This window comes from Lagopus muta, chromosome 6 (genome assembly GCF_023343835.1).
Source record: "Lagopus muta isolate bLagMut1 chromosome 6, bLagMut1 primary, whole genome shotgun sequence".
Classification (NCBI taxonomy): Eukaryota; Metazoa; Chordata; class Aves; order Galliformes; family Phasianidae; genus Lagopus; species Lagopus muta.
In genome coordinates this window covers 53,971,546-53,991,193 of record NC_064438.1, presented here as the reverse complement: position 1 = coordinate 53,991,193, position 19,648 = coordinate 53,971,546, and the positions used below count along the sequence as shown (strand labels likewise).

Genomic DNA, 19,648 nt, shown 5'->3' with positions numbered 1-19,648 from the left:
CAGGCTAAAATTGATTAAAGAGTCTAGGATTAGCTAAGAGTGGTTAGTTATGCATGGTTGGTTGTGGCCGTCATGCAGCTTATAATTATGCAGCCTGGTTGAAAACAAAAGTAATATTTTAAACAGTTGTCCTGGAACAAAAAATTAGAATGACAACGTTACAGTAACAGCTGGAAGAACTAGTTGTAGGAGTCAGGAGGGAGACTAACTTTCCACCCATTTGTGGGTTTACTTTCAGAGTTAAACACGCAGCAAGAGTCATTGGAAGGGTTTCTTTTCCCTATTGAAGCTTGGATGTCTGCTGACACTGAAGGATGTAGAGGTTTGAGGCTTTCTGGTGGCCAGACAGAATCCCAGTGCTTCTCAGTCTGATTCACATCTCAGGTGAGATGAGGGCTGGGATCTGTGCCTTGACCCAAATGACATCACCTAGGGTCTCCCATGCAGTAAGCCTGCAGTGAGTCTCAGGGATGTCCCCATCTGCCCTGGGCAGAGATGATTGCTGTAAGTGCCTGCCAGCCTTGGCAGGATGAAGGTGACAGTTGGCACAGTTGGCTTTTTAGGCACGCTGGTTTGAATCCTAACTAATGCATATTGTACATTTGTAGGAAAAAGCACCTTAATCTGCTCGTGGTGTGGAAATGCAAAATCCTCTTTCAATGAGAGAGTTCTGGAGATTTTTTTCTGACGTGCTTCACTTGATAAACAGGCATCTATCAGGCTTCAAATGTCCAGGAGGGACTGATGAATCCAAACGTGTTTGGGTGAGAAAGTTATGACTTGACCTGACAAAGGCATGCTCAGGTGGAGGTGCTATGCTATTAAAATATAGAAAGAACTGGCATTCCATAAGCATGACCTGTTAGGAACTCGAGCAAGAAAAAAGAAAAGAAGTAACTAGAGGCATGTGAAAAACCAGCTTTAGACTAACCCAGATTCTTCCAGACTGAACAGAGCCTTGGGAATTGCCTCTGCAAATGAGTGATTATATATGCAGTTCTGTTAATTAAATGTAAAAATGATGTAGGAAGTGAAAAGGTATAGCTACTTGTTTAATTAAGCTAATTAACTCCCCAGGTAGCTTTTATATTTACTTTATTCACTGCAAGTGTCTGGCTTGTTCTGCTTGTGAAGCCACGTCAGCCCTGACATGGGCTCAGGAGGAGGCTGTACTTCTAGGAGGCTTACTAATTGTGCCTGTGGGGAAGAAAGGACGGAGCAGTAATGGGAGAAAGGATGCTCTGGGCTCCAGGGTAAATGCAGTTTTTGTCTGTGTCAGATTCAAAGACAATAAAAGGATTCCCAATGATTTCTGCGTGGTTCAGATCAGGATTATGTGTGCAGCGGGGGGGAGTTAAAAGGAGAAATCTTACAGGAGCTGATGTTCACTGCTGCCAATGTCTTTTCACCCCAGAAGTTTGCTGACTCCCACCTTCACAGCTCTGCTTTGTGGAGACCTGCAGGCACCAGGCAGCCTCAGCTCTTCCAGTCCACAGGCAGGGTTTGGGAGGCAGGCTGAGCTCATTGCGAGGCTGTGACTATACCTGCTCTTCGAGTTCAGCGGATGCTTCAGCTGGGTGTTGATACGTTGCCTCCTTCTGAAATTGTTTTCCAAACCTCTCTGCCATTGATGAATCACGCACGACTAGTTGTTTTTTTTTAATACATGCGGAGGCATATGATTAAGGAGTCCTGTTTTGGTCTCTCTGCATCTCTTCCCTCGTTTGCGCCTAAACTAGGGTCTGATTTTTACACACAGGGGATTAATAACACCTGCCCTGCTGTCAGGAATGACACTAACAGCTTCTGGAGGGAAGGTGTGCGAGATGATTGACTGGGCCCCTCCTGTGGGAACTAGATCTCTCCCAGCTCCTTTTGAAGTCACACGGAGCTGAGCAATCTGAGCAAGTTTAGGCATGGGCTGCTGTGAGCAGTTTGAACTACTGACAGAAGTCCTCCGTGCTCCTGCGCTGGGCCTGGCTGCCAGAGTGCTGTGTTGCACAATGAGGCGGCCATGAAACCGTAGCTGAGCTCATCACTCCTTACCTGCTCATTTCCAGCTCACTTGCCAAAATCCTCCAGCACTTGTTTTCTTTTCGGTATGTCTGTAAAGTTCATCAGAAGTTAAAGTATATGCTTAGCTCTCGGCCAAAACCCAGTGGTGTTCTAATGGATCTGAAGGGAGTTCTTGAGCTTGAACAGTCTTATCCATGCTTTGTGTGGCACAGAATTCTTGGTGTTGGAAGGGACCTGTAAAGATCCTTGAAAGCCAATATCTCCAGGGATGGGGGCATCCACCATGCCCTCCTCCATTTCCATGAGCTAGAAGAGTGGTGATTAAAGGTGCTACTGCTCTGAAAAGCTCATGCTCCTCTCCCAGTTAGTTAGAACTTTGCCACATTCCATTTGAAACAGCCAGGAAGTCCATGTTTTTCACCCAGCTGTTGTGATGGGTGAAGCCACCCCAGCTGGGTGTGAAAACATTGGACAGGTGAGCACGATGGCTGTTTACAGCTGTACATGCCCATCTCCTGCTGGTGCACCATGCTGCACAAAGAAAAACCCACACCAGTGGGATTTGCTTGGAGGTCAGTACCCTGTTGCATTCTCAGTACTACGTGTGCAGAGAAATTCCAGCTTCTTTGCTTCTCCCAGTATCTGTTACTTCTACTGTGGTGTATTTTCTGCTCTGATACTGCGCCTTACCAACATAATTTATGCTTACCTAAAGAAAGCTATCCTGTGCCAAGTTGATCTTGGCGTTAGGAAACTTTTCTCCATAGAAGCACGTGCTTCTAATGTCACTTCCTGTTCTCTGGAGATTGTGTTCAAATGCATACAGATGATAAAGTTCTTCTGTTCCCATTTCATACACAGCTCCTTCTTTGTGTCATGTTTGCTGTCTTCATGCTGTTGAGTTTTTCTCTGAGCCTCCCCACCACTGGCTTCACCATCTCATGGCACATTTTGGCTTTACTAGCTCTGTCAAGAATAATATCGTGGCTCCTGTTTCTCTGCAAAAACATAGGTTTTGTCTTTGAGCAGCCACAGATAATACTGCGAAGAAAAGAATGTGTGGAGGTGATAATGAAGGTGTATAGCAGGGGATGGTGGAGGTGAGCCCTGGGGCCTTGGTTTAGAAGCTGCTCATCCCGTGAGCCCTGGTTTATAGGAGCATTGCAGATCCCATCCCAAGGATTTGGCACAGGGCCCCTCTGCATGGCACAGCCGTAGGACAGGACAGCCTGTGCAGCATTGAAACAAATCGTGACCCCTTGGGTCGGTGATGCTGTTGGGAGCGGCTGTCTCCTCGTCTTGGGCAGGTCTGTGATCAGGTGTGGGAAGCTCATTTTGCTTTTGGTTTTCTGGGTCAGAGTCTATTTTTTGTTTCGGGTACTTGCCACGTATCTCTGAAGTGATCTCAGATGCTGTGTTGGCTGATGGTTTGCTGGTCAGATTTCATCTGTAAAGGAGATCGTGGCAGGTCCAAAAGGCAGGCTTCTATCAGTAGTATATTAATTATTTTATTTTGTTGTATCTTATCTGTTGCTGCTATCCGTGTCAGACCAGAAAGTCTATTAAGATGGCCTGGTCTGACCTCTTGTGCAACACAGACTGCTGGTTTCACTGCCAGCCCTGCGGGTGTTGCTCTGCCAAAGACACCTTCTAGGGCTTCAGTCCTCATTTTGGAGCCTTCCAGCTGCAGTGTTCTGTTAGATCCAGATCCTGCCAACATGCACCAGGAGTAGATCTTGAGTGCAGCAACAGCCTCTTAACCTGAGCACTCTTGACTTATGGTACGTGAGCACTGCTGAGTTGGTGTAGGGGATCTCAGTGGTCTTTAATCTCCAAGTTTGGAGGAAGAGAGATTGTTTTATAACTCTCCTAAATCTTCTGCTGATACTTTCACTACATTTTTTCCTTGTTTTGTGAGACTGTGCTAGCTAGTGCAGGGGAATCTCATTTACAGGAGGGAAAGCAAGGTGCCTCACAGAGACAGGACCTATGACCTGAAATCATGACAGCCCATAGATCAGTTTGGGTGATTGTATATTGTAGATATATGTTACTATACATTTTGTTTTAACTCTTCCTGTACGAAGTTACGTGTCTGCACAGTAAACTGGAATTTAGGCAAAAAAAGGTCTGTGATACCACAGGAGTTGAAGTTGTTTCTATGGAAGAGTCTTCATTAATTGAGGCAGAGGGCTGTTCAAACACAGCCAGTCCAGTAGTCAGTCCAGGCAAACTGAAAATTAGTTCTGAGTCAAAGCTAAATATTGAAATTTTTGCTGAGGTACAAGTCTTCTTTAGGGATTGGGAAGCATGGCACCCATAAAATTAACGTTATGACAGGGTTTTCCCAAGTAGTTTTAGTTCCTGTGGTTTGCATCCTATTAATAGGGGTGTCACTTCTGGTCTGTAGCTGAAGTCAGGTCAGTAAGATGTTCTCCCTTCCTTTCCTTAACAGTATTACTTCTACTCATACTAACGAATTCCTGATAACTTGAGAACAGTTTCTGTACTTCAGCAAAAAAGACTTTGAAGCAAGGAAAGGCGACAGCACGAGAGCAAATGCAGTTAGAAGTGATCACGTTTAGTCATTCCACTGAGAGAGCTCTATTTTCAGAACTCCCGTTCTGCAGATCAAAAGTACCCACGAGGTGTGAAGCTCCACTTTGCTAATTTTATCCTTGCATGGGGAGAATGTGCCTTTATTTAAGTGAGATTCCTGTGTGAGGAGCCTGACGCAAACTTCAGGTATTTCTTAGCTGTAACTTTGTTCACCAAGTGGTTTTTAGCAAAAAACGGGAGCAAGATCTTAATTAAAAATTCCAACTGCAAGTTAGAAAGCTGCTAACAAAAAAAATAAATACCTCCTTTCAAGAGTAAGTTGGTAAACTCTGGGATTGAATCTCTAATTGCTAAAATAACGTTCTGTGTCTCTGTCTAATTTAGATTAAAAGTCTTCAGGGAGCGACCCTAATTTTCCTGTTTTCTATGGTCTAAAGTGAAAAAGTGATTGATATCAGAAATAGGAGTTTGCCCCAGCAATTATGGTATTTTGAGAGTCTGAAATATTTTTAAGGGGTGTAATAGGGAAAAAATATGCATATACTTCACCATACATTTATACATGGGTCTTTCGACAGAATTGGCTGTTATTCTAGCGTGGTTGAGACTGTTCAACATTTAGGGCTTCTTAAAAAACTGGGGACTCGATTCACCCTTTTTCATGGACGCACTGAACAATTTGGGTGATGGGTGCTTAATTTCTTACAACGTTAAGGGTGTGCTCGGGAGTTTGTGGAGTCACAGAATGGCCTGGGTTGAAAAGGACCACAGTGATCATCCAGTTTCAACCCCCTGCTGTGTGCAGGATCGCCAGTCACCAGACCAGGCTGCCCAGAGCCGCATGCAGCTTGCATGTTAGCAAATGCTGGCAGGACTTGTCCTGAAAAATCCTGATTAGAAGACTCTCTGCCTTGAAAAACAATCTCCTAATGTTGCCTTTGCTTTTTTCAGGTGGATTTGGAACCAGAAGGTAAAGTGTTTGTCGTCATTACTCTTACCGGCAGCTTCACGGAAGGTAAGGGAGTTCCTTTGGCTTGTTTCCATAAAGGGTTCACCTCTGGTGTATGTTATTGCCATCAGTTACAAAACAAATGCCATTCCCCACTCAGTACTGTGGGGTACTACACACAGAGCATTCTTGAGTGACTGGAGGTTAGGATAGGGCTGTTGCTAACCTCTCGTGCTGTAGTCCAGCTGCTCTGCTGTTGCTCTGATCTTGGACGTGGGGAGTTGTGTCACATTCAGCCTGGTTTATTTATCTGAGGTTGTCCTTGAAACAGGTTGTTTTTGCCACGTGTACTTTTCATCTGAGTGCTTCTCGAAGGGCAAGTGAGCGTGTAGAACATATGTAAAACTTCTGGGTGACTTTTGTTCCATAATGGTTCCCATTCTGTTTCCAGGATTCACATTGCACAGGAAACATAGGGCAACTTTTCCACCGAAAAAAAATCCTAGGATTCCTGAAAAGATATCTGGGCAGATACATTTTTTTCCCATAACTATCATTTATTGTGTGGTGGTTTTAATTCTCTGCTGTTTACTGTGATAGCAATGAACTCTGATTACACATGGAGGTGAGTCGTGCTGGAAAAGCCCAGGAAGTCTGAAATGGGCCTCCAAAAAAGGCAGATTATTTTCCTCAGGCCAACTTCATGGTTGTTGTTTGTTTTAGCTGTGGCCTGGACTGTGTTTGGGGAGGTATCTCCTATATGGAAGCCAAGAATCAGGGCAAGATCTGCTCTGCTGCCCTTTATCTGCAGTCTTGGAGTGCTGAATTCTTAATGTTTTTAATGCTTTCTCTTGTTCCATCATGGAAACACATGTATTTCAAACAAGGGTTTGCATCTGAGCTTGTGATGTGCTGTGACCCTTTGGGGAGCTATGCCAGTCCTGCTGAGCCTGTAGCCTGTTGTGTGCTGGGGCCCAGATAGCTGCCAGTGAAGCACTCAGCTTCCTTTGGGTGACGCACAGGAGAGCTCTGCTTTGTGCAGCTGTGTCCTTTTGGAACTTTTGAACCTGAATCAATATGTACCCAGCTGTTTTTTCTTTTCTGAGTAGATGTTTTCAAAACAAAACTGGGGAGATCTCATGTGGATCTGTGCGCCTCTCAGGTCCCACTGCCTATTCCTGAGGTAACAGTTGCACAACTGCTTTTTATTTTTTGTGCTGCATGTCTGTAAATGACCACTAGAAGGAAGAACAACAAATTCTTGAAGGGCATCTCAGAAGACTGTCACTTTTTTGTTGGTGTTATCTCCTGTTTAATAACCAGAGCTAGAGGAAGGAGGAGAGAACAGTGCCCACAGGTAGAAGGAAACCCCAGGCTAGCACACTGCCTTAGATGTACCTAAATGGAGCTAAATGTGGGTCACGTGGATGGGGAAGAGAGACTGTTGGCTGCAAAGGGGTGGGGGTTTCTTCACACATTGCTGGCTCAAGGCAACAGGTGAGATGAATAGCAGTGATGTTGGCTTGGACCTGAGCTGAGGTGCAGTGGCAGCCCCTGTCCCACTCCAGTGTTACAGCATGTGGTGGTGGTGCTGGGAAGGAGAGGTGGGAGCGAAGGCACTGATGAACAGTACTTTCTGTGTGTTTGTAGAGTATCCTGATGCTCATAGGCTATGACTGACACTGGAAGTCAAATGGTGTGACTTTATTTATAGAGAAAACCAATGGCTTCTCACCATAGCAGCAATGTGGTTTGTTTCCCTTATTTTCAGAGGGCTAGGAAATAAGAGTGGAAGAACGAACGTCCTCTTCTTTGGGCATTGCAGCAGGGCGAGGAAGACCTGTGTTCAGTTTGCCAGTGAAATTCATCTTCTGTATAAATCTGGCCAAGCCACATAGAATTACTTCAGCTTTCACTTCTGTATCTGTCCAAAAAGGGTGCACCTCTTTCTGTCTGTATATGAGCTCTGGGTTATGGGAACTGCTCTTGCATTTGCCCGTGCTCACAATGTTAAAAGGTAATTTACTCTTTCTTCTCCTGGGAGACATGCCCCACAACTTTGCTTTGACAGGGGACTGAAGGATATATGCAGATTGGATTCATTTGGGAAAAGTTTTCTGTTTGTCAGAAGGGAGTGGGAAGAGTGCAAAGATGTACTGAGGAGGTGTGACTCCTCTTGGAGGACTGTGAGGCCCCTCAGAAGCAACAGGAGTGAAATGGCATTGCAAACAGCATTGTCTTCAACAAAGCTGATGATGAAAAGAATGGTGTATCAAGGTCACTAAGCAATAGGGCATTTACTGAGCAGCATGGCAGTTCATGTTCATGCCCATGCACAGCTGTGGCCATTCTTGGCCATTTAAAGCAAGGCTGAGCAGGACTGTTGGACCTGAGAATAAATCCATTGTGTGGGTGAAAGCCATGCTGGAGGCTAAACTGTAAGGACTTGTTGCTAACAGGGTGAGATGAGGTCAAATCTTTCTACTGCTTTCAGAACAAAATGGGAAATAGTACAGTTCTATTTCCTCTCTAGCAATTGAATATATATAGATATATATAGATAGAAGATATATGGATTTACAGAACAAGAAGATCAGTGATGGCTCTTGGGGCTTTCCTTGTCTGATTAGTTTCAAGCATGGTCACCAAGTTTCCAAGAATGCACCTAATCCAGGGCAGGTGTAAGTGCAGATACTGACTTCTTCCAGGTGTGCCACTCCACTGTGTTTCCTGCTTGGAAAGCAGTAGTGACAGGGTGCTGCAACAAAAGTCAGATTAAAAAAGAAAAGAATGATCTGGTGGTGCCCATAGAGCTGCTCCTTGAGGCATCCTTGTGTGTTCACAGCATCTCTTTGTCACTGCTTTCAGTAGGTGGTGGAGACAGGAGGATGATGTGGTGGAGCTGGTGTTTGCTGCAGGGAGCATCTTCCTTTGCAAAAGCTGACTGAGCATCATTCGTGAATCACTTCAGAGGTGTTTTTTATAAAGATAATTGTTTGCTTAGGAAAACGGCCAACTTTACCAAGTCTCAAGCACCACCATGTAATTCCAGTAAAGTGAAAGACTGAAAAAATAATTAAAGAAAAGGGAGGAGAGAATTAGAAAAGGTTGGGTACACCTGACTCAATTACTTGGCTGTCCTGGAAAACTTACCCAAAATAGATGGTCCTGGTGGTTTTGGCAGCTTGTACTTTACTTGGCTTTGGGAGTGGTTGTTTTCTTTTTGATGGATAGATCTTCTGGCCAAAGCTTTAATTTGGTTCTACTTTATCTGTAACAAGAACAGAGAAGGATGTTGCTTCTGTGACTGCATGCAGTGTATCTGAAAGAAGTATTCATGAAGTCTGAAGATGTGTGCTATAGAAATGGTACAGTTGGCACAGATTTACAGATTAGTCCTCTGTAAATTCTTATATGCCCATCTGTCACTGCCTCCTGAAGTATTTTGGCATGGATAGAGAGGGCAGGGCTGTGTTTGGAATCCCATCTCCGGGTGTCCAGCTGGGCTTGGCTCTGCTCTGGGGAGGATGTCCCAGAGGAGGCAGGAGTGAGGCTATTTGGGCTTCTTTACCTATTTGTGTTTCTTCACTTGTTTTAAAATGCAGCACTGTGTTAGTGTCTGTCTGTCAGTGCTCATGTTGTTACTTTATCCTCAGGTCTTTCTGAAGGTTGGATATTATGAGAAATAACTCTCAGGAGTGGTGATGCAGTGGCACAGCTGCCCGGGGAGTGGTGGGGTCTCTGACCCTGGAGGTGTTCAAGAGCCATGGAGATGTGGCACTGAGGGATGTGGGCTTGGTGGGGGTGGGCTGTGTTTGTTCAGTGATTGCAGGTGAACTTATGCTGTCAGTGCTTCTGGACATGGGTGGGAAGTTAGCACTGCTGCTTGTGAGCAGGTGGCTGTGCTTTGGTGCATCAAGGCCAGGCTGGGTGCCTGGAGTATGGAGGGGCTCTGCCTGCAGCTTGTGATGCTCTGCCCTCTGTTTGCCACCGCTCTTGCTGTTTGCTATTTTGAGCAAAGCTAATGAAATTAAGACAAAGCAATTATTTGACTGAATTAATGAATGAGGCAAACTCCGTAGAAAATGAAGTGCTTCTGTTTTAATGGTTCAAACTGTTATCATTAGTCTTTTTTCTTTTTGATGTTGCCACTCAAAGTGATAATCCTGGTGTGAAGTTGACTTTTAATTTCAGAGAGGTGAGGTAAGTTGTGGTTGGTTTTTTTCTTTCTTTCTTTTTTTCCCAGCGTCAGGAAAGACAAAGATAAATTTGAGTTCTGGGCAAGAAATAGAACAAAGAGAATATTGAAGAGCCGAGTGACATGGTGGAGCAGATATAGCACCCATTGCTAAATACTTAATGTGGATAGGCTTTGTGGCAGCACGGGAGCCCAAACTTGCTTCTGAAGCAGGAAATGTTTCTTTAGTTTGTGGCTGTCACGTTGTGTACTTGGGATGGTTTGTTCTCAAGCATGATGCGCTTTGTCTGTTGCTGCTGTTTTTCTCAGAATGTGCTTTCCAAGTGTTAAATGGTTTTAAGAAATAGCATTTCCTCATGCAGGCACCAGTAAGACCTGCACCCTTGAAGTCTGAAATGATGCTGCCTTGATGCTAAATCTTTGCTGTGTGCAGCAGTGTGGTTCCTCAGCCACGCCAGACTCCTTTTGCAGGTACGTTATTAGCTTCTTGCACAAGAGGGAGGAAAGAAAGATGTTTACTGGTCCTCTGTGAACTGCAGTAAAGTCTGTTTTCATGTTGCTTTTTAAAGGAAAGGAAATAGTTATTTGAAAGTAGGAACCAAGACTGGAAACAGTCCTGATCTCAGCCTCCAGTGTGTTGAGCCGCTCTTCTTGGGTTACTAACTTAAACTGGACAATTTTAAGGCACATATGAGACACTGCACAGAGAACTTCCTGATCTAAGCAGGCAGTATCAGTGCAAGACAGGATAAAAAAGTGTTTTGCTGTTTCAGGCACGCAGTCTGAAAATATAGAGGCCTTTCCTAGCCCAAAGTCTGGTGTGATAGAGCAGCAGGGAGGTGCTTTGCTGTACCCTTGTAGTTTTTTTTCCCCAGTATCTGATTGCTTTACACTGGTCACACACATGCATGCTGAAGACAAGGGGTTTCCAGATGTGCTCTGTGCTGGCTTCGTTCTACTCTTCCAGATCGAAGTAGATCAGAACAACATAGAGCCCTACAGGGGAGAAGTCCAGCCAGAGGGCACCCTTGAGAAGGCTGTGTTCTTACAGAGACCAGGAGCATCATCCACTGATGCTGAGCATTTCTGTATGGGAAGCAGGACAACCTCAGCCTAGCCAGAAAGCATCTGTCAGGGTAACAAGCACAAGACAATCCCACGAGTGAAGCACTGGGACCTTAAAGCTTGTCAGCAACATTAAGGATCCAAGGAGAGAATTTCAAAGCCAGGGCTTCATAGGGAGGTGGTTGAATCACCATCCCTGAGTGTGTTTAAAAACCGTTTGGATGTGGTGCTCAGGGACATGAATTGAGTGAAGGGTTGTTAGAGTTAGGGTAGTTTGGTTAGATTGTGGTTGGACCTGATGATCTTTAAGGCCTTTTCCAACCTGAGCATGTCTGTGAATCTGTGAAAGAGAATTTGGAGCTGCTGTTCAGAATGAAGCGCCTCTGAATATTCTGAAAAACAGCATTTGGGCTACTAAATACCATTACTGGAAGTGATTGTCTGACATCTTCAGTAAGGTGGAAAGCCTCTGCTTTGTCTTGACTGTGGGAAGGTCTGCGCTGTGTGAAATTAAGTGCTTTGCTTGATGTTGCAGAGAAGCTTGAATGCAGAGGCAGGAGGTGAGCAGCTCACTGTGTGATCACAGGAGCACCTTCATTTCCTGGAACGTGATTGATTTGCTCCAAGCCATGGCATTAAATCTCAAGCCTCTGAGAGGTTTTTTTGTTAGCTTGCCAAAATCTGCCGATTACACAGATATTCAGACACTGTAAAAGTACCATAAACAGCAATATTAGGGTTAACTTTACTTCCTCAGCAGGCTGTGTTTTGTCTAGGCTCTGAAACCTAGATATAAATATGCAAGCTTGCAACCTGCTCTGGGATTTCAGTTCCTGGCTGTGATGAAGGGCAGAGATTTTATTTTGCTTTATTTTAATGTGATTCCTGGAAGAAGTGACGTTAGTTCCCAGAGGAGCTTAAACCTATCTGCTCGGCCTTGGAGGACATCAGTGCGTTGGAGTGGGTGTTTGTAGTCTAGTGAAGCAGAGTGGCAGATGCGAGCTCAAAGGAGTAGAGCACAAAGCTGCTGGAGGTTGGGGTTGTGATTCCACGGCCAGGGATGACGGCAGCAGCCCTGTGCTGTGCTGCCAGGACACATGTACCTATAGATAAGTCATTCTGTGCAAGGCTTGAGGGTTTCTCTCACAATCTAAGAGAGGCTTTGGGAAGGAAGGTTACTGGGACAGGCTGCTTGGTACAAAACTCAAGGTAGGAAGGTGGATGGGGACTTGTACCACCTACGTGCAACTCTGTATGTGCCCAGACTTCCTCCGGTATTTAAACATCATCTTTCCTGTCTTCTCTACTCTTCAGTTTGTGTTCTGAATTAAGATATGGCAGCCATTCTGGAAGAACTTTTTTGCAAGGGGTGGGAAGAGTAGAGTAAGGACAGGAGCTTGAGGGACAAGGAAAGGCATCAGTAAAAGTGCTGAGACCAGCCGAGCCTGTTTGTAGCTAGAATGTGGAGCAGTTTTTATGCCAGAATCTCAGCTCTTTTCTGCCGTCTAGCTGTGAAACTTGTTGAGCCAGTGTGTCCCTCTGTCATCAGTGCTGTGTGCCCAAGGCCACAGATGGAGAGCAGAGGGGAAAACTGCTGTGCTTCCAGTGGATGTGAACTTGTTCTCAGTGATGCTTTTGTTTCGTTAGAAAGCTAGAGAGATCATCTTAAAAACAAAACCTTTTCATTGCTAAGGTTACAAACTGAAACCCTAAAATGCAAGGAAATGCTTGAATTTGTATCTAAAGTTTGGCCTTCCTATATGTTCATGATGCAGACTCTGATTGCAGACTAGCCAAAGGCAGAAAGACATTTCATCTGCATCGTGCACAGCTCTTGGCCCTTAAGAGAGTGGTGAGTTATCTGGGCCCCCGTCTGGTCCTGCACATGTTTTTACTTTGCGTTATTTGAGGTCCTGTGTTTCACGTCCAAATGTTGGATAAGGCAAGAAAAGCAAGTCCTTCAGAGAGGCACCAATATCCCATCCAAAGAGCTGATGGTATGTTGCACATCTGGGCAGTCTCGCAGCTCAGTTGAGCTGGCTGTTAGTGACACAGATCCTACAGAAAGCACGATGAAATCTGTCTAGTTTTCCTTCCAGCTTGTTTTCACACCTCACATTGTGCCAGCACAGCTGTTTGTGGGGTGCACAGCAAACCAGATTTGGATATTGATCAAGCTGAGAGGTGACTGTAGAAGGAGACAGGGTGCTGCTATTCAGGGGAACTGCTTAAATCAGTGTAAGTGCATTGTTGTGAGTATTGCACTGCATTCTGACTTCCATCCTGTTTCTTTTGAGCCTAAACAAGTTTCCTTTCCACGTGATCCTTCTCCATGGAGGCACTGGGAGAAAGAAGAGAGGAGCTGCAGACAGAGGTGTTCATCACAGGCTGATGGAGAAGGTGACTTGGATCATGTTCACCCAACTCTGAATTGAATGTCTGTGACTGAGAGGGGTGAGATGGGAGAGCCCTTGCAGAGGCAGGAGCAGCAGTGGAAGGAGCTGTGAAAATCAAATTGGTTGGTGGTGCTGGTGGATGGTACGGGGCTGGTGAAACCTGCCAGGTCCTTAGGATCATGGAGTTGTTTGAGTTAGAAGGATCTTCAAAGGTCATCTAGTTCCAACACGTCTGCAATGAGCAGGACACCTACAGCTCGATCAGGGTGCTAAGAGCCTGGTCCAGCCTGACCCTGAGTCTCTCTTCCTTGCATAGAAAGAGATCTTGAGCCAGTGCGAGCAACTCCCTCTACATGTAGCATCTGGCATTCTTAGAAGCTGTATTTGCGTGGATTTGGGACATCTGCTTTTGAAATCTTGGAAATGTGTCTCAGAAATGGAAAAATGTGTATTGCAGCAGGAAAACCCTGTTGGGGAGGAGCTGGGGAGGGAGGTAGGTATTTTCCTTGCAACGCTACCATCATCTTCTCGATGATAAGAGGTGCTGCCTTTTGACAAATATCTTTGTGGCAGCAGCAAGCTTGGAGCACAAGGGGCTGAACTTATTATTATTTTTGACAAGTGCTTCTCTGTGGCAGCGTTTCGCTCAGCCCATGGTGTGTGGGAATCTGTGTGGGAGAGAGACATGGTAAACAAGCCGCTTCTTAAGGTTGTTGCAATTCGGGAACTTATTAACAAGCTGCCATATGGAAATGTTGAGAGCAGCAGGGATCGGCGGTGCAATCAGAGCTGAGCGTGCGGCCACAGTGCTTGGGCAGGGTCCGCCCAGCCATAGGGTGGCCAGTTGGCCGGGAGGATCCAGCTGTTGCACGGAGGTGGAGGTGATTCAGGCGTTGGTCATCCTTCTACACCAGTACAAAGCCAGAGCCCAAGCAAAGGCTTGGGAGAGGCTGAGGCATTGGTGATGGCTACTGCGCAACAGCAGTTGGCAGCCCAAGCAGCAGAACGGGAGACTGTTTAATTTGTCTGATTTAGTTAACTTTCCCAGTTAATCCTTTCCTGTTTAGTTTCCAGTTGTGCTTTTGGTTACATTCTGCTTTCCTGATGAAAGGTGCAGCGCCCTTAGTAAGGAAACTTGAGGTTTTATCCCAGGGATGGCTGTGATGTTGAGTAATGTGGTTGCAGTTTCTGAGACTGCTGCAAGATGTTGGGTCCTTCTGAATGCAAGCTGCTGCAGCAGGCTTTGTGTTCATCCCAGTTTCATTATGCATTTTGCCTCATGTTACATAAAGAATATATTTCTGGTGCCCCCTCTTTGAGGCTGATGTTCAGCCTGCATCTGTCTGGAAAAGTTGCATTGCCTAAATAGTAATACGTGAATCTTAAGCAAACTTGAGTGTAAAACCACTCTTGTTTCAGTGCGATTGGCTGACTTTCATCCAGAAGCTGGTCATGTAGCCCTGAAGAATGATGTCCCTAGAGCATCTACCTAAAAGTAGCTTTAAACTGCATCTGTTTAAAAATAGATGCATCTCAGAGCACGTGCCATGCTGTGTAGGTATGGCATCTTGGTAGGATGTTGTAATCCTGCTGTGGAGCTGCCCATGAGCAGGAGTTGCTGGTTGTTACGACACATGCAAGCCCTGGGGCATCAGGATGAGGGGAAAGTTCAGGATCTCCCTGCTGCTTGCACAGCATGCCAATTATGTGTTTCTCAAGGATTTTGCACAAGAGCTGGGTAACTTTGACCTGTAAGTGCTGTCGCTCCATGGGTTCTACGTGTGCTCTTCACCAAGGCAGCGTAGTTTGAAATCTAACACTGTGGGCTTCTGGTGAATGAATTAATCGTGGAAGAGATCAGGGTTGCTTTGTTAGTTTTATTTTCCTGTTTTTAACGAATAATATGCTTAAATGGCTTCCTTTCTTAGTAAATCACATCTCAACATGTTTCTCTTCAGTTTAATAGGTGAGAAGGACTAAGAGGAGGCTTTACAATGGAAATTCACTTGCTTAAGCAGGAGGAAATAATAATGAGTATAAGTAATGAGGGGAGGAGGAATTAGTGTGTTAAGTCTCTATGAGTAATGCAGTAAGAAATACCATGCTGCTAGAAGTATTTGCACATCTTCAAGTGAAGGGGAAGATCTTCCCCATCTTATGGTAAATCTGAGGCTACAAGCAGATCGTAGGATCATTAAGGCTGGAAAAGACCTATAAGATAATCTCGTTCATGCCCACTGCCCATGTCCCTCAGTGCCACATCTCCACGGGTCTTGAACACCTCCAGAGACAGTGACTCCACCACCTGTGCCACTGCATCACCACTCTTTACTTAGGAAAATAAATTTTTCTTAATATCCAAACTGAACCTTCCCTGGCACAACTTAAGGCCAGTCCTCTCTTCCTGCTGCTGTTATGTGGGAGAAAAGGCTGACTCCCACTCACCACAACCTCCTTTCAAGGAGTTGTAAAGAGTGATAAGCTCTCCCATGAGCCTCCTCCAGACAGTATAATCCCCATTCCCTCAGCTGCTCCTCCTCCTGAAGGATCTTGTGCTCCAGACCCTTCACAGCTTTGTTGCCCTTCTCTGGACACATTCCATACCTCAATGTCTGTCTTGTAGTGAGGGGCCTGAAACTGAATACGAATCTTGAGCTGCAGCTTAATCAGAGCCAAGTACAGAAGGACGATCACATCCCTAGTCCTTATGACTACAATATTTCTGATACCAGCTGGGATGCCATTAGCCTTCTTGGCCACCTGGGCCCTGTTCAGCCAGCAGATGTACTGCTCTGCCTGCAAAGCAGATATTACTGGCTATTGCTTGCTGTTAGTGCAGTTCAACCTAATTTTATTATTATTTTTTTTAATTAGAGTGGGCTTTTTGCTGTTGTTGTCTGCCTCTAACACAGCTCAGCGTGGCAGGATGGGGCTATGGTGGCACATGGGGCTGTGCTGGTGTCTCGGAGGCTGTGGGTGGGGAAATCCATGGTGAGCAGGTAGAGGTGCTGGGGCTGCTGTGTGTTCACCCAAACCAGCAGCATCTGGGAGATCACATGCAGTTGCAGCCAGAGGGAAACTCGTATCCACCCAATGGCTTGATGTGAACTGACTGATGTACCCTGCTTTTCCAAGCCTTATGGGTATTGCATGCCTCCTGCTGGGTACAGGCACAGGTACGAGCTGGCTTTCCAGTTATGGTCTCTGGTTCTGAAGGGCTCAGGTCAGTATTGCGGATGCCTGCTCTCTCAGGCTTCTCCTTTAATACAAAATAGAAACCTTCTTACCTGGCATATTCTCTTGGTGCACGTTGAGGCATGTTATCATCCCAGCCTGTTGTCTCTTTCAGGAGAGTATCGCAAGGTTAATATCCCTAAACTAATGCAAAAACTTGCAGAGATGGAATGATAAAAATGAACTTAAGGAAAGCATCTCTCACTGCTGGCAGAGAAACACACACAGGATGGAAAATGGAGTTGTCTTTTTCCTTCTCTCACAGTGGTGTAGCTGTAAAGAGATGGGAGAGGGAAGCGTGGGGAAGTAGCTGTCCCATCAAATACAGGCTAGCTGGCATGCAGTTTCAGAACCCTTTCAGAACCCGGTCTTCCATGGCTTGAGGTTGTTCATGTTGTTCATTGAATCTTTTGTTATTCTCCATACTCCGATACTCACTGCAGAAATGAATGAAGAAACCTTTCTATTCATGCTTTCCAGCTTTGCACAATATATTGCAGTGCTTTCTTTGTAACTGTCAACATCAATAGGAAGGCTTACTAAAAAAAAAAAACAAAAATCCCAGAAGGGGCTTGTAAAAGCAGATGTGGAGAATGTTTGAAAAGCTTCATGGCAATCTTGGTAAAATACTATGCAAAATAACCTGTATAGAATTCGCAGTTGGTGTGTAGGCTCTCACATGGCAGCAGCATACACTCTTGCTGGTAGCTTTAAGTTTCTCAAGCTGTCTTCTTCCTTCTGGTGTTCTCACAGAACTTATGCAAACATAAAAAGCAGCTGTTCCTCCTGCATCCTTAGCACTTAGTGCTTGAGGTGTGTCTGCTCAGCATTGTGATCTCTTCCTCACCTGCTGGCACCAGGGCTTTGGCGTTGCTTTATCATTCTAGAAGTAAGCTTGTAGTGGGATTTATAGCAGTAGCTGCATGCTGTCATGCTTGCTAACGCTGATTGAACTTTGTTGGTCCTGTTCTCCCTGCTGCTGCACGCAGCCATCATCATTCAGCCTCGTACTCAAATACTACCGACTGCTTAGAGCTGAGATGAGTTTATGTCCTCAGCCTGGCAGGGAGGGAAGGAAAGAAGGAAGGAAGGAGGGTTTGCCCTACTTCAGCACGTGCATGAGAGACAAAGGTCTTGCCTTGACTACAGAATTCATGTGATTTGGTGCTCTGATTGGGGCAAGGATGGTTTCACATTTTGTGCATCTCCAAAACTGCTGAGAATTCTGTTCCATTGTGATGAACAGGAAAACTCCTATTCTGGAGGGTCAGAGCATCGTTTTTCCTCCTTGTCCTTTAGGACGTATTTACTAGTTAGCATCATAAAAGATGAACTGCCCATTAAAATGGCCTTTCTGGGTAGTGCTGGCAGAAGGCAGCCCAGTCCTGTTAGCACCAGCTAGTTCTTTGGTCTTTGTACCAAATGTCTCCCACTTTCAGAGGAGGAAGCAGCAGCAGCTGGTTCAAACATAAGTCCCAACCTCTATTTGATGTGCCATGTGTGTCTGCTTTGCAATAAACCTCAACTGGGATTTGAACTAATCTCTGTTCTTGTGCACAAACTGACAGAAACTGCAGGACAGAAGCTTGGATGGTTGTGAAGTGGAAGAGAAATCTCAAATAGTTATCAAGTTCTGTGTGGATGTGGCTGTCTTCCCTTGGCAGGTTCCTGTGTTCAAGTAATTCTTGAAATGGAAACTCTAAACATCTGCAAAAAAGAAAGATTTTCAATCTACAGCGTGTATACTGGGGAAGCAGAACAGTCAGCAATGAAAATACAGCTTTAGGTCATAGCTTTTCAATACTTTTCCCATTTCAGAATTGGGCTATCAGACTCTTTGATGCTGTGCTGTGTTTATAAGGTTCTAATTAGAAAGACTTTCTGTGGTTTTGACTATCCTTGAGATTATGATGATAACCATAACTCCTGGTTAAATGATACAGAGTCTTCATAAAGGATTTGTTCATAAGATAGGATGTTTTCTGGCTTGGAAAATAAACACCTTAGCTTAACCTCTGTTTATTTTCAGTCAATGTGAAGAAGCCTGCTTTGGGTACAGATTGAGAGAGCTCTTGCAGCACTGCTGGAAAGGATGGGTGCATGTTCTCCCTCCGCCTTCCATTTACTTCATCTGATTTTTGTGTTCCTTTTCTAAAACCCCCCAGTACTACTTGCAGGTAGGATGTGTCTAGGTGACCTTCACCCGTGTGGTTATGGCAGAAGCAAGGTCAGGCTCTCCTAGATGAGCTACTGCAAGGTGCAGCTTTCCCTTACTGCTGCAGTTACAGCGCCACTGTGAGAGCTAAACTAAAAAAACGCCTTAGAATAAAATAACTGAAACAGAAACCGCTGTTCTACAAAGGTTTGTGAAGGAGTGAATTCTCTCCAGCAGAGCTTGCTTTGTCCTTCCTCTATCAGGAGCTGAGCGCTGGCCAGGGCTGCTTGCTGGATGCAGAGGGTAATGGCATTCAGTGGTATGGATAAGTAGCTGTTGCAATGGTTACGTTTAATTGTCCTAAAGGTCTGTGTGGAGAGACAGAGGAGGATGTCTCTGGCTGGGAAGGCAGGCACAGGTAACTACTGCCAGGTGCAAATGTGTGCTGATGTCCACTGCTGGCATGAGCATGTGTTAGGCACAAGTGGAGGGGGGGGAAGTGGAAGTATTTAACTTTGTGGTTGCTTTTACACCTAGCTAGGCACAGTAAGTACCCCATAGCTACAGGTATCTAAATTTAACCATGAATGCAGACAGCTCCCATTGCTGGGTAAAATTACTTGCTTGCTTTTATGACAGTATTTGAACTGTTGGTTTGGTGCTTTACCAGAAATTAGAGGCTTTCGAACGTCTGTGTCTTCTTAAGTGGTCTGGAGCAGCTTTGTTCTGTAAAATGCTGTCCACACACAGGAGGAAAACACAAATTCTGTAGGCAACTCTCCAGAACGCAGAACAGGAAAACTTCTGCACTGACTTCGTGTCCCATGACACTACCGGTGTGGGGACTGATGCTGTGTTGGTCATCCAGTCCAAGGGCAGGCTAAAGTGAGGGCTTAGTGAGGGCTGGCTGCTGGCAAGAAGGTGTGTTTGTCAGCAGTGTGCTGTCAGAGGGATGAGCTCACACACTGTGGTGTGGTTCGTGGAATTGCTGGAGATTTGTTCTATGGGACGTGGCTGTGTATTTGGATCGGTCAGATCATGTGATAGATGGCCTCCACGAGGTGTGTTGGGCAATC

The 19,648-nt window shown here is 45.3% G+C and overlaps 1 protein-coding gene across 1 annotated transcript in view; it reads left to right on the top strand.

Moving 5' to 3' along the window:
- Nucleotides 1-19,648, top strand: part of PRKCH (protein kinase C eta) — a 110,285-nt gene that overhangs the window by 18,645 nt on the left and 71,992 nt on the right. The window contains exon 2 of the mRNA XM_048949096.1: nucleotides 5,527-5,590. Within this exon, the coding sequence (XP_048805053.1) occupies nucleotides 5,527-5,590 (64 nt within the window). The remainder of the gene's footprint in view (nucleotides 1-5,526; nucleotides 5,591-19,648) is intronic.